The 14,930-nt window shown below is 40.7% G+C and overlaps 1 protein-coding gene across 2 annotated transcripts in view; it reads right to left on the bottom strand.

Annotated features, from left to right (window-relative positions):
* Nucleotides 1-13,991, bottom strand: part of USP13 (ubiquitin specific peptidase 13 (isopeptidase T-3)) — a 45,268-nt gene extending 31,277 nt beyond the window's left edge. The window contains exons 1-2 of one of the 2 annotated variants that reach the window (XM_019474326.1): nt 13,872-13,991; nt 9,684-9,744 (exon numbers count right to left, since the gene is read on the bottom strand). In XM_019474326.1, coding sequence (XP_019329871.1) covers nt 9,684-9,744; nt 13,872-13,970 — 160 coding nt within the window. In that variant the 5' untranslated portion in view covers nt 13,971-13,991. The remainder of the gene's footprint in view (nt 1-9,683; nt 9,745-13,871) is intronic. The other variant, XM_019474327.1, reaches the window with a different exon arrangement.
* Between the last annotated feature and the right edge of the window lie 939 nt (nt 13,992-14,930).

The following is a 14,930-nucleotide window of genomic DNA, read 5'->3' as shown; positions in this document are numbered from 1 at the left end:
TGCAAGAGGATGTTCTGAGGACCAAAATTTCCATCTTAATCTCATCCCCAGTCACAGTCGATTTAGCCCCCCTCCAAGCAGTGCACTGTTGCAGACATCACATTCTGAGAAGCAGCCAACAAAATGCTGCTTATTTTGGACAAAATTAGGACGTAATACTGCTGTGCCTTTTACCCAGGATCTTGAAATGCTATACAATATGGATGCCAGATCACACTACCCATGCGCAAATTGCAGAGCAGGAGTAAGCACCTCAGTTTCAGCCCCCCACATTTTCCAGATCACAGACCTGGCTGAAACAAGCTATGGCTCCCATCCATCTTGAACCTGTGGCCTTTCCTCCCATGAAGATGTCCATGGCTGGAAGTATTCCTGCATCTCATCCATAGTCTCAAATAGCTACAGCAAGTACAGTTATACCAGCATTATCCCTCTCTTGCTAACTCCACTCTGTAACCTGTGTAACTATCTGTTTAAAAAGCACTTAGTAACTAATAAAGCTTTCCTTTGAAGATCAAGCCTTCCATAGTGTTTGTGTACACTCTTATTCCAGTATAAGGATGACTTTTTTTGCTTAAATATGAGCCTTGATCAAGCAACATCAGCTAAAATGCTTGTCCAGAAATAAGTAGACCCAGAGAGAAGACAGGAGGGTATATTGGCTTCATCAAAAACACAATTATCCCATAGTGACAAGACTGAGTTAAAATCTTGCTCAGTTCTTTCGAGGACAACTGAAAAAGTTAAGACCAAACATGTGCATGTTGTGTCAGACATTTCAAAAGATTCAACTGCAAGAATAGCCTGGGCAAGGATGGGATCTTCTGATCCTTCTCTCATCTGGAGATGCTGGATCTACTGCATTCCGATGTACCAGACAGTTACTGACAGAACAAGGTTCAACCAAGAAAGAAGATGCATTAGCAGTAGCTAAAGCTGGCTCTTATTTTCACTCCAAGTACATGCATATGCTTAATGAGTCACTCAATACTAAACGAGCATTGGCAGCAACCACTGCACCCTGGGAATGCCTGAAATCTCAAATGTATACTTGGGAGAGAGATGAGGATGACAGAGGCCAGATTCAGAAAACTAAGCTCTCTATTTACCCAGTGGGCAGTAACAGCCTGAACATCCTAAATGATAAAACAAGTATCAAAAGATATTTTAACTTGACCTGGAAAGACCACCTCTTAAGAGGAACATAATCCAGTTTCCATTCAATTCTTGGCTCACCTGCTGCACCAGCCAGTCCTGAGGGGTGACAACACCCACTGTCAGTGACTTGCAGCAGGACAACCTTTCTCAGCAGCAAACAACAAAAGCCCCTTCTCATCAGCTGAATATAAACACAGAAGCAAGAACTTTTTCTTCTACTGAAAGCATAACATTTATAAAGAAAATATTAATTCATTACTAATTCCCCGAATCACACTATTTTCGCTAACTATCCCTTCCCTTACTGCAGCATAATAGACATAACCAGCGACCTTACTTTACTCCGGGCTTCTTTCCCAGCTTGTATTACAATCCTGTGTTTTGATAAAGGGGTGAATCTCAACAGATGCAGTCTGCAACAGTGTCCTGGTTTCGGCTGGGATAGAGTTAATTTTTTTCCTAGTAGCTGGTACAGTGCTGTGTTTGGGATTTAGCATGAGAATAATGTTGATAACACACCGATGCTTTAGCGAGAAGCTGGGAGGGGGCACAGCCAGGACAGCTGACCCAAACTGGCCAAAGGGATATTCCATGCCATGTGACATCATGCTCAGTATATAAACTGGGGGGAGTTAGCCAGGGGAAGGGTAACCGCTGCTTGGAAACTGGCTGGGCATCGGTCGGTGGGTGGTGAGCAATTGCATTGTGCATCACTTGTTTTGTATATTCTTTTATCATTATTATTATTATTGTCCTTTCCTTTTCTGTCCTATTAAACTGTCTTTATCTCAACCCATGAATTTTACTTTCTTTTTTTTCGATTTTCTCCCCCATCCCACTGGGGGTGGGGGGATTGAGCGAACGGCTGTGTGGGGTTTAGCTGCCTGCCGGGTTAAACCGCAACAAACAGTAAGCTCTTTTGCTCTATGAAGCAAAGAAACTGAGTATCTCCAAGCTGATGATACATATGGCAACGCATCACAGAGAATTTTCTCTTAATGCCCAGAGATTTGATGGTGGCCAGCACAGGAGATGGTCGGTACTTTTGGTTTTGCTAACTATGACAGAGGTTCCTCAGAGAGGATAAAAACCTCAGTGTATGTTCAGACAGGTTTAAAGGCAGCAAACGCCTCTTCCAAGGGCCGGCAGTCACGCACTTCGCTCAGCCACTAGAGGGAACCTGAGGACAGCTCACATCAGCCGCTGTTATCTGTAGACGTGTAAGACCCGCTGGTATTTTCATTTGCTTATGATACCAACATTAAGTTTATAGTATTTACAATCCGCTATATATAAACAGCAATGACACACACTTCAGCTCATCTCACAAGCCAGACAACAACGGCCAGATAGTAGCGACTTTACTGCTACTGATCTGACCTGCATTTGAACTAGTGATCTAGGGATGAAAGACTGAGTATCCTATTAGCAATCACCTGCTGCCATCTAAGGACTTCATACACTTAGGAGCATCAGCCTTTTCTGTGCAATGGGTAGGGAAGGAAAGTTCCTTTTTACCTTCTCAGGCTTCATACCATTCACGTTACCAGAAAAGCAGAAAACGATGTCCTGTCAGCATGGCATTCTGGATGTCTGACAAGCCAACATGGCAGCATCACACTTCTTATTTTAAAGAAAGATACACACATCCAGGAAAAAACCATGAGGATTTAACTGGCAGTCCCACTTTTGAAGGTGACCATGTAAAGCTGGCACACTTCCACTCCACACACCTACTCCCTCTGAATAGGAATTAAAAGGACCGACAGTGCTTTTTGGCAATTATCACTCTGAAGACAGTTTCTCAGGGTTCAGATCCAGTATGTAAGAGTGGGAAGGACTTCTAAGGTCACTGGCTGAAATCCCTTGATACAGCAGATGACCATATAAACTAATCCCTTTTGTTGACTGTCAGACAGGCCCCTTAACGATGTCCAGTTGAAAACCCCCAGATCACTACTCATATTTTTACATCTTGGCGTGTATGCGCTGAGAGCCATAGTTGCTAAGTTCAGTAAGAAGTTCTACCTGCATTGTATTTTCTGTGCCTGTGCAAGGGCCAACATGGCTAAAGCATGAGCATAGATATAATAAAAACAGATGACTATTACTTTAGAAGGCAATGGAGCCACACTAAATGAGGGCAGAGGTTGACCCCGTAGCCACTGGGCATCATGTGCAGCCTGCAGGCAGTTTCGAACTTGGATGTTAAAACTAGTGCAGAATTTGACAGAGGAACAAGAGTAACTATAGAAAAGAGGAGCAGGGGGAAATCTACTTGCAAATGGAGCATATTTGATTAAAAATTACTGTAACACTAAAGGCACTGAAAAATATGAACTTTCAAGCACTATACAAAGCAAGCTGTTTCTTAGACAAGGATGTTCTTCCAAGATGCACTATGAGTACAAGAATCTCGGGCAAAAAAGTTTACTCAGTTCTAAGACAGAGCCACAAGACAACCAACCAGTTGGTAATCTTTTTAAAGAGCTGACAGCTTGGTGGTGAATGTCCACGTGACAATGTTCCCCTTCTAGTGGACTAACAGCTTTATGGTGCCTCCTCAGAGCCCCAATTAAACATCATGTTCACTAAAACAAAGCATCCGTAGGTCATAAGTGTTGTGTTGGGAGGCCAGGACAACAGGCAAAGCAAAATAACAGACACATTAAAATAGAGGCTTGACTGACATTGTTATTTTGGGCAAGTGGTCAGTAGAGTAAATTTACTCCAGCTCACAGGCATCACTTTAGTGATGGTGAGAAATGCATTGCTGCTAAACTGACTGAAAACAGCAGCTGGAAGTGGAAGACAGAGTACTGTAAACCAACCCACCGGCCGGGAAGAAAAGGAGTGGACATGCCCAGGTCAGATTTAGATAAGTTACCGACTGACTGTGCTAATAATAGTGGCATAAGGAGACTCCAGGCAGGACCCCCAAACAGGATTTCCTGTGCATATGGATGTGTCTGTATGCATATGAAAGGGAATACAAACATGAAAATTGAGTAAGGATGTTGACTAGAGAGCCTACAACTAATTTTGAAACACTAGAAAGATGTGTTAGGAATCTGGGCTTGATCCTGCTCTCACTGAAAGCAATGGACAAATTTGTATTGACTTGGAAGTGGAGGACTGAGTCTTTATATCAAGTAATTTCTTCCTGATGCCTCTAAATAATAATGAATTGCAGCAGCAGCACTTTTCAAACTATAAGCTATTCAGTTCATCTGTCTTCAGGCACATCTGAGACACTGACCTCATCAGATGAACTATGAAAAAGAAGAAATTAAAAAAAAAAAAGATTCACTTTGCAGTCGTAACGTTCTTCTTTGTGGCAAAAGGAAAAGCTTTCTACTAGGATCATTTGGATCATTCACTACTTGTAAAATAACATTCAAATTGCTTGCTACATCTCCAAAGCATTAGTATGCTGTTCTTATTGCTAGATATAGACCTCACCCCTTGGATTGCTGGCACAGTCACATGTTAAACAAGCAAAGTTAAACCACCAAAATTCAAATTCTTCACTATTTTGCTAGCTGCATTAGCCTTTGTTAATCTAGCCTAATTTCCACAGTTCTGCCTAAACCAGCAAACTATTAAGACTCTATTAGTGTAAGGTATCTGCTCACCATTCTGCACTCAACTCAAGCTTAGATGGCAAAGCCAGAAAGCAACAGGTTCACTCATGGTCTAATCAATTCCACTGCTACTGCTGGGGAGCATGCACAACTTTACTGGGCTAAAATTTAATATTCTCAGAAAACACTCAAATCCTCCTAAATCACAACTTTTCTATTCATAGATATATACTCTATATGTGCTTACTTACATAAATATAAACTTAAACCACTCAAACAGCTCGTGGTGAAAGTCCTCTTCAGAAGCTTACCAAATAAAAACATCCCTTCTGAAAACAGGGTTCTGCTACTGGCTGCTATGAGATCTAGGAGAGCTAAGTGGAGCTGTGGTCAAATCCAGTAGGGCCACTCTTATGAACGGTCTTTACACTTGGAAACTGTAGCTGTAAGTGCATTTGCTGCCGTAGGCAGGCATGTGCCATCCAGGAAAAGCTCAGCAAGTTTACACGTTCTCCCAGACTCTCTAAGTGGAAGTTTTCTCTTCCTTTCCGAGGCCTTCTCTGAGACCAGCTGTGTGTCATGGATACTGCTCCTCACTGACACTCCTCTCGCCAACAATTACCATCCTCACAGATCTGCTGACAGAGCTGTTCATTTGAGTACTTCAAAACACTTTTAATTGATGGTCTAAGTTAGCCCCGACTTTGCTCAAAACAGAGCTCACACAACTTGCTGCACTGGCAGATACTGCTATGGTAACTAGTCTGGAAGAGGACATCTGTCTACGGACAAGTTTTATGACAGCCACTCTGCCAGCCCTGTTTAACCTAGAGTCCAGGCTCTGCCATGGACCAACAGATGCCCAGGAAGAGGGTACCAGAACAAGGCAAAAATGCGGTGATTCCTCCCCTCAGTGTATACCTCCTAGCTTCCAGATGTCTCTCTGGGTTTTTTTGTTTGTTGGGGGGGCACGGGTGTGTGGTTTGATTGTCTGTTTGGTTTTGGAGAAAGAGATAACAGGGGGAGATACTGCATGCAGCTGTGGTTTCTCTATTCAAAAGAGAGGTTCATTTCTTATTTATAAACCAAAATAATAGAGAATAAAATACAAAATGTCACTCTACTCCTGATGTTCCACTTGATTCTTTCACTGCTGCTGACAACTGAGCTGACATTTTCACAGAACCATTCACACCATCTCTCTCAACTACCTTTCTGAACAGTAATAGCTAATTTAGTCCACATCACTGTGCATGCGCAGTTAAAGCACTTCTTGTCTTCTTTGCATTTTTCAACATTTTCTTCATCTATTGTTTAGTTAGTAACATATTAAAAATAACTTTTAGATTTAATCTCTTAGATAATGTTAAATCAACCAGCAAACTCTATTTCCTAATTTTTCAATCCCTTTCCAGACCATTTACGATTGCATTAATTCTTCATAATTAGAACATTATGAAGGAGTCTGCTGATAACTCCTGGGAGTAACAGGTCCAGGGGGACTCTGCTGGTAACTTTCTAACTGTAAGAACTGGGCCTCCAATCCCTTCAACACAAGGATCTTCTCTCTTATTCTACTACCCCTTTTGACCAGGATCTTGTAAGGAAGATCACAGTACATCCTGTTAATTGAATTGCTCTTATTTACACAGTCACTGAATACGTAGGGGGACTACTACATATAATCCCAGAGTATTCTGGCAGACCCAGAACCATTACTTCACTTCGGAAAATCCACAACAGTTCTTTTCTGTTCTGTCATATTTACACAACTTTCTAGCAATTTTGATCCATTCTTTTTCTTCCAGATGGGCTAATATGAAAATTAAATTTAGTGATGATACTTTTCCTGGTCCCATCATGCCTTTTTTTTTTCCAAAACTGGTATCACATTTACCATACTGTTGCTAATTTAAACAAGAGGTTGCATACCAAAGACAACAGTGCAGCTGTTTCTTATCTGAGAACCTTGTGAAGTCATGGGGAGCTATCATCTTGTCCCATCAATTAATTTCTTTCCATTTTACAAACTGGATCTAAAACTTCTTTGTGTGATAGCCACACATATTGACAAGCACAAAGTATCTTCAAACTTGCTAGCCTAGATAACAATGCAGTGAAGATACTACTCCATGCATTGTGATGCAGTCTGCTTTAAATATCACCCCAAATCCCCTGAAAGCTTGCACAGTCTGAGCTGAAGTTACCATATCCACACTGCCTAGCAACATCTTAACAATCTAGATTAAAGGCAGTTCTTACATTTCAATGCACAATGTTATTATGCTTCCTGATTACATAGAACACTCACAGCCAACACCCTCCAGCCTTCTCCAAAAGAAAAACAAAACAAAACGAGCCCAAAACCTAATGCACGTGTGCACATGCACACACACTTTGCTATGGGTCTTTTAATGTTTAGGGAAAGATAAAGCTTCCAGTTGACTGACCCAACCAGTCTGTGTTTCCATTGCATTTGCTGGATAGCAGCAGCACTAGAAAGTAATCAGTGGGCATCCAAAAGATGTTTTCCCAATACTAAGGAGATTGTAAAGGGTTTAGTATCTTTAATAGCTTTACATCAAAGAGGATTATAAGAAGCAATGTAACAAATGCCCAAACTGGATTGACTTTGTATGGAAACCTTAAATCTCTGGGCCTTCAGGGAATTATTCAAAGACACCTAGAAACACAGTGATGTTAGTTACCCATTGATCATTGTCTATTCTTGTCAGACAGGGTAAGCCCTAAATGGCAGGCTACATATATGGGCTGATAATAGTCAGTTTGGTGCAAACCTCTACCATAGGTGGTACCCAAGGTCACAATGAGAAAGACAGAACTAAACCGACCTGTTAAGATGAGAAGTGCAGCAGCTCTGAAACAATGAGGAATATGTTGGATTAAGAGGTAAGATGCCAAATTTTACTAACCATCTCTGCTGCTGTCACATGCAAAATTATCAAATCAGCTGACCTCTCCGTGATTTCATTTCCTCAGCTATGAACAAGGACAGGAATAATTCTTTGTTCTTTTCTTTAAGCATGGCCAACAAATAATGAAATCTGCTGAGCCAAAGAAGTGGATACAAAGCATTTGGATGCACGGAAGTACGATCTCAAGGATCAGAGCAGAGAGTTGATACCATTTTACTCTCAGCCAGCAGGGGCTGCAAAGAGGACTGCAGCAGAACAGACCAGATGAGATACATTCTCAAAAGTGTGTTAGACTCCAGAAGTGCTGGATTAAGTGGTGATAGTTCCGTGTGCTAAATCCACTCCAGTGAAAGTGCACCACCTTCAGAAGTTCATTGGGACCAGGACACCTGGAACTGCTGCACCACATCTACTCAGTGGGAACAAAATGCTCATGTGCAAGGATGCAATTTGAGGACTCCAACATGGTACATCAGAGATACTATGCCATGTACACTGCATGCTGGCATACCACAATGACAGGAGTCTCAAAAGGTATGCAGTAAATCAGCAAGAATAAAATTTGACTGTGTTTTTGTACTTCTTGTTTACACTCACGTTGCTAACACTGTACAACCATTGTTGCATTGCAGCCAGCTTTGTTTCTGAACCAATTATTTTATAAGCATCCAGTGACAAACATTATCTTCAGTGTAAACTGACAGTAAATGGCATTTAGACCAGCATCTGCGACTTAACAGTCTCTTCTTACAGAAGAAGTTTCATTTCTTTATGACTCATCTTAAGACTTTTTTTCTCTCTAAGTCCTCCTTACAAAACTTACTCCAGACACTAACAGCAACAATTTAATCAATCACAATCTGCAAAGGCCTCTTAGGGACACATTCCACAGATCAAAGGAATTCCAAAGGGAGGCCATGCTATTGTTTCCCCTTAGCCATAAGAGCTGGCAATTGTAAAGAAAACATTTAACCTCTTCATTAAGAAGAAAAACTTACAGAAGAAGTTTCATTTCTTTATGACTCATCTTAAGACTTTTTTTCTCTCTAAGTCCTCCTTACAAAACTTACTCCAGACACTAACAGCAACAATTTAATCAATCACAATCTGCAAAGGCCTCTTAGGGACACATTCCACAGATCAAAGGAATTCCAAAGGGAGGCCATGCTATTGTTTCCCCTTAGCCATAAGAGCTGGCAATTGTAAATAAAACATTTAACCTCTTCATTACCAGAAGAAAAAAATCACTATTCACTATTAATACAGAGAGAATAAATAGATGAATAAGAAATACCACAAGTGGTGGGAGGAGCAAGAATATAGGCATTACATTAAGTTCCTCATGCCCATATTTATGAGGCCCTCAGGTTTTTAGGTAATCTGAATCAATGGATATTGGATTAAATGGACATGGTAAGAAAACTGCTTTCCATGAAGTAAGGGGATATAATTGTGGACATACTGGAATAAGAATTGGTAAGAGATGCTCATGATATATGCATTGTTGCATTCATTACAGGAGAGACCACAACAAGACTTAAGAACATTTACCTGTGTAACAGCTTTGAGGTAACAACCCTTCCTATGACCAGCTGCTGAGCAGAACAGCACCACACTGAGGCCCTGTTACATCTAAACATTAAGTATAGATAAACATTTTAATAAAAGGGTGCTTTGTGGATATCACAAAGAGAGAGAGGGGACAGCATTAGTCAAAAAATACCTATCAAACCCTAAGCTGTTTGAGAATAGTTGAGGACCTACTTTAGATTAAAATGTTTCATGTACACATACACATATCTCTGAATATGCACCAAAATTGCTAAGAGTTACTTATTTGTCTGGACCAACTTTAACACCTAGAACCAAAAGTTTAAAAAAATAACCCAACAGAAAAAGAAAACCCACAAGGAGCCCCAAAGCCAGACACAATGGTGGACAGAACCCAAGTACACATGCAGACAGGGTCAGAAAAGGACTGTGTGAAAGCAGCTGTTCACAATACCTAAAAATAGCTTAGCATTCCTCCTTTTTGGTGAAGCTCCACCAGATGCCCCTGGTACCTTCTGGAAAGAGAGAAAGAAACAATTAAAAATCCATCAAGCGAGGCAACAGTAAATCAGCAATAACCCCATACCATCACCATTTCTGACACACATCTATCTGTTCACGGTCCTTCTATTAAATCACAGTCCTTGCTGAGCAAGAATGTAAATCCTCTTCATTAACCTCTGACAACAGGATTCAACTCATCATTGCTTATTACCCTCATGGAGTGAGAAAGCCACCATCTGAATCCTTCATACTTTGCTCTGTTAGCCATCAAGCAGAGCATGTCTCATGGTCACCGTGGGTGACTGCTGTTCTATCAACAAGATGGGGACATCTAGCATCACTCAGACCTCTCACCACTAGATCCCCTACAGTATTTCTTAATGACTAAAGCTGAATTAGAGAGGGGAAGAAAAAGCTATTATCTGCAGAAAAGATTCAATCCTTCATAACTAATTCCAGTATGATCACTTTGCTGCGATCTATTAGTTCAGCTAATTTTCTTCTATCCAGAAAAAAATGCCCTTTCTGTCAGGATCCATACCTGCTTCCATTAAGGTCAATCCCAGTTACCACCATGATTTCTCAATATTAGAGAGTATGGAGGAAACCTGACAACACCCAAGCAATTGTTTAGCGCGGATTTTATTTTATTTTTTAATTTAAACTCCACAGCAGAGAATAGTAACTTCGAAGTGACATTCAGTTTCAAGCACTACTTTCCCAGTTCAAAATACCTCAGACTACTAGGGAAAACGTTAGTAGCTGAGGAAATGTAAAAGTCAATGTACTTGCTTCTTAAACTGTTTATTAACAGGCACAATTAAATCAAACCAAATTAAATCAAATAAGCCTCTGTGGCTATAACGCCAACGTGATGCATTACGTAGTGTATAACGTTAGTGTAACTGGCAAGGTTGTTAGGCAACTTTTTTTTTTAATAATAATATTGGGATACAACAGGTGGAGAGAAACCAGCCAAGAACCTGTCAGCCTAGGGCAAGTTCATGTTTGCCTCTGCTCCTTGGTAGATGAAGGGGTCACATATTTTGGGTGGTTCCCTTCACCATGTAAATAAAGCTTTGGCCAAAGCAGACCGCTTGAATCATCAGTGAGGTCTTATACATCATAGAAAAGTTTTCCATTCTTAGAAAGAGCAGATGCCAACTAACACTCCTTGGCCGCACTTAAGAACAGAACCTATTATCCATATATACGAGCCCTAGGGAAAGGGAGTCAGGGTTGCAACTCCAGCATTACAAAAAAAATTTTAAAAAATTCCTCAATGAAGTGAAAATAACAAGCAGAACATTTTTTTCCATTAAGGAAAATGGAAAGAAAGTAGCCAAGAATCCAAATCTATTTTAAAAAAGCAGCAACGAGACACAACATAACTCAATTACAAATATATTATGAATAAATTACACATACTCCCAGGATTATAGCGTCAGAACTAAAAAAAATCCAATTGAATTCTGACGTCACCAGGTGGGATGTTGTGAAAGTCATTAAGACTAGAGATTTCAAAGAGGAAGAATTCACATGGAGGTTTTATCACTGCCAGCCTGACATTAAATATTTCAGCTTGATTTTCCAAACTGCTGAAAATATCTGGACTGGAATTGCAGATGCTCAATACTCCTGAAAAACCCAGAATCTGACAGGTTTTTACCTTGTTTCTCCACCTGTCAGGAATCACTGAAAATGTTCCCCATTCACAAAACAATTTTGGCTTCTAACAGATGTGACACACCCAGCAAATGGGAGTCCACACAATGCATCAGTTGTGGCATTAAATTCCATTTGTGATGCTTTTCGTACAAGGTGTCAGTGTAGCCTATTCTGCATTCCCTTTAACTGCACCATTGCCACATTTTTTATAACAGGGCCATCACCGAATAATATCCAGGAACCCATCACTGTAGGTAATTTCATGCTTCTCTGCCCAGTGTTTTCAACAGGGCTGAGGTACCATTATAGCACCAAGCTAAAGCTCTGCCCGGGGCTGAATATTACCCAGACAGTTGTATAAACAGTCATACACTACAGGAGAGTGGCTGATTTAAAAATTCTGAAGAATGAAATTCAGGGAAAAAGAAACAGAAAAAAATCAATTTTCTTGATATAGCTAAGAATTTTACCAGAGGGTGCTCCAGAACTTGCACTTGTGCACGTTTCTGATGATTCAACAGATGCCTCTGGTGCTGATCTGCCACTGGCAGATACTCTAGCTCTACTGAAGCCAGTACGCTGAAGATCTGACCCTTATTTTCTAATTGAATTGTGACAAGATACACGACTCATACTTAATCCAAACACCTTCGGAAGCAAACAGGGATTTCTGCAGCAATGCAGTGCATTCTGCAAGGATGATGCCAAGGGAACCACAAGCAAGAATAGCAGCCTCACTAAAAGAATCTTAAGATAGCATATCCAATGCCTTTGGCTTTACTGTATCCCACACCATCAAAAGCTTGGCTTAAAAAAAACAAAACCACAATGCAGCATGTGCCAGACACTTCATAAAACTGTTCCAGTGAAGGCCTGATGTTTCACATCGCTCAAAAGAAAACACAGATAGCACGTAAGAAGCAAACAGTCATGGTAAATAAAATCCACAGCTAACATATGAGGAATCCTATCTATAAGCCATGTTAGATGACACAATATTCACCTGTACTGTATAGTCAAACACTGTTTCCTACCACATGACCCAGTGCACCAGGGTGTCACCACCTTCCAACATAGGTGCCAGGCCCCTCTGCTACATCATGATTCACAAGGAGAAAAACAGGAACCACTGAACTAGTTCAATTGAAGGTGTACACAACACCAAACAACAGTTGGTATATTTGTTTCTCCCTTTTGGAGTTCTTCAGCCTAATCTTTATCCAGGAAAGGAATTTTTGAGGCCTCACTTTAACCCCAGTTTACCTTAATATTGAAAATTCCCAGGTCACATGCTGGAATAAAGTGACAGGATTTCTGCCCACCTGTCTCTAGTCCTAGATATCATCTTTCAAGAATGTTAAATTCACCCAGATGAACTGTTGCTAAAACTAGACTAGGCTCTCCAAAAACTCAGTTAACAGTGTGACGGAAAATGTTGCTATCGCCTTTACAAGGAAAGGCAATTCTAAAGTATAACAAACATAATTAACAATCTCAACCTGGGAGACATGCAATCCACCTCACTATAATTCTGATAAAATATGAATAGTCATCTACTGGAAATAAATGGTCAGGGCACTTTACATAACTCAGGGCCTTCATCACCCAGGGGAAACATTGCTGTGAAATGAGAAACGTGAAGTATTCTATCCCGCTCCAAGCAGCTATTTTAGGCCCTCTAACTTGCCAAAAGAGACAGGGCTTATGGGAGAGTGAGCTATAAGCAAACCCAGTGCCTTCCATATAGCTCAGGTCAGAAGTCATTAACAGCCCTTTAAAGATGCCAGACAAATCACACACAAACAGGTGTTCTAAAAAGCACAGGTTATAAATTACTGTTGATATGCAGTGATATTACGGAAGAACAGTGAACATGAAGTTTGTATGTATACATCCATGTGTGTGCAGGCATAAGACTGAATGAGGTCAGTGTGTGGCTCTAGAATCCAGCATTAATTTAAGCTAAGCTTTAGATCCCAGGCCAGGTCAGGATTAGGGCTCATGATTTAATTGTACAGAAGTCTTAGGATGAAAAGAAGTCCTGTCACCCTGAGATGAAACCTCATATAAAAAAAAAAATCTCAGAAGCTTCCAGCCAAATCTGAGCCAAAACCAGTAATTCTACACTTCAAAGGCAGGTTTCAGAAAAGTATTTAGTTACCTACAGTATGCGCATAATATGCAGACAGTATGTATGTGATACGCAGAAGCGTGTAGTGAGAGAGATCAGTGGAAGTCACGCAACAAACTGCCTTTAAGATCTGACTCTTCAGGGCATTTGATTCATCTCAGAACTGAACCTATAGGATTGGTTGGGATCCAAGCACCTGAATTTGATATCCAGCTCCAAATATGAACATGTTCATTTCTGTCATTCAAGATTTGGCCTATGTCTGAAATGCATTACCTAAACAAGCACAAGAGACCCAAGAACTGCCGGGTTAGTTAGTTGGGAAGCCACAAGTCTCACCTCTATCACATGTCGTTTCAGATGCAAATATACACACTGTCCTGTTTTCCGGTAATGCCTTTCAATGTGTTCCCTTCCAAATCCCAGAAACGTGTTCATGCACACATAGAGTCCTCCTTCTGAATCCTAAAAGGAATGACACAAATAGTTACAGCACAGAAGGAACTGAACAGGACAGAAAGGACTCAGCAAGCAGAAAAACCAAAGAATTGCAGACCCTCCCTGTTATCAGGCAAGCACTTAAAACATGGCTTTCATAGCACATTATGGTGTTTACATTATCAGTCCTCTAACAAACTTCCACATCATATCACAGCCTATAGAAACTCATTTAAATGGCTTACCTTACAACTACAGATTAGTGAGTGTCCAAATTGGAGGTCTAGAAGTTAGTCTTGAAAAATTCTGCTGGAGTGCCCAATTCACAGAGATTTGTAGGCACAGAAATTTGTAAAGCATAGAAATAATGAAGCACAGACATTTGTTTGAAATAGAAGAACTCTTTTTGGCCATTTGATTGCAAGAACAACATTCCAAATCAGAAGCACGGCAGAGCTGATAGTCTAGGGATTCAGGCACAACTTCTACTGTTGCTCACAATCTTGTCCGAGAAAAACAGATTTCAAGTGATCTTACAGCTCTTAGAACTGGCTAACAAGAAAATTGGCAAGTGTTTTGTAAACATTCTTCAGTATCTATCAGGGATTCTCCCTAGTCATGCAATTAGAGTGCTTGGAGACAAGGGCACTACAAAGGAAATATGAAGACATATATCCTGGTACTGATCACAAATGCTGACATTTCCGTAACATGACCTAGCAGGAGTCCCATCACTTTTTGCTCTCCCAGAAGCTGGGTGTTGATGCTGGCTGTTATCAGGGTTTTGCTCCATTTTAACACCGCTCCCAGATCTCTCCTACATCATTCAGACTGCCAGGAGGACTTTCAGTCATCTGGCTTGTTGGTGTTGGATCAATTTTTTAAGCCCTCTCGAGCATGTATTGTTTTGAATACATGGTGCATAACAAAGGCTGAGCCTTTCAGAAGCACTGTGACCTT

This window comes from Aptenodytes forsteri, unplaced genomic scaffold (assembly GCF_000699145.1).
Source record: "Aptenodytes forsteri isolate BGI_AS27 unplaced genomic scaffold, ASM69914v1 Scaffold72, whole genome shotgun sequence".
Classification (NCBI taxonomy): Eukaryota; Metazoa; Chordata; class Aves; order Sphenisciformes; family Spheniscidae; genus Aptenodytes; species Aptenodytes forsteri.
Note: the sequence above shows the minus strand (reverse complement) of the source record. Positions and strands in the feature narration are given on the sequence as shown.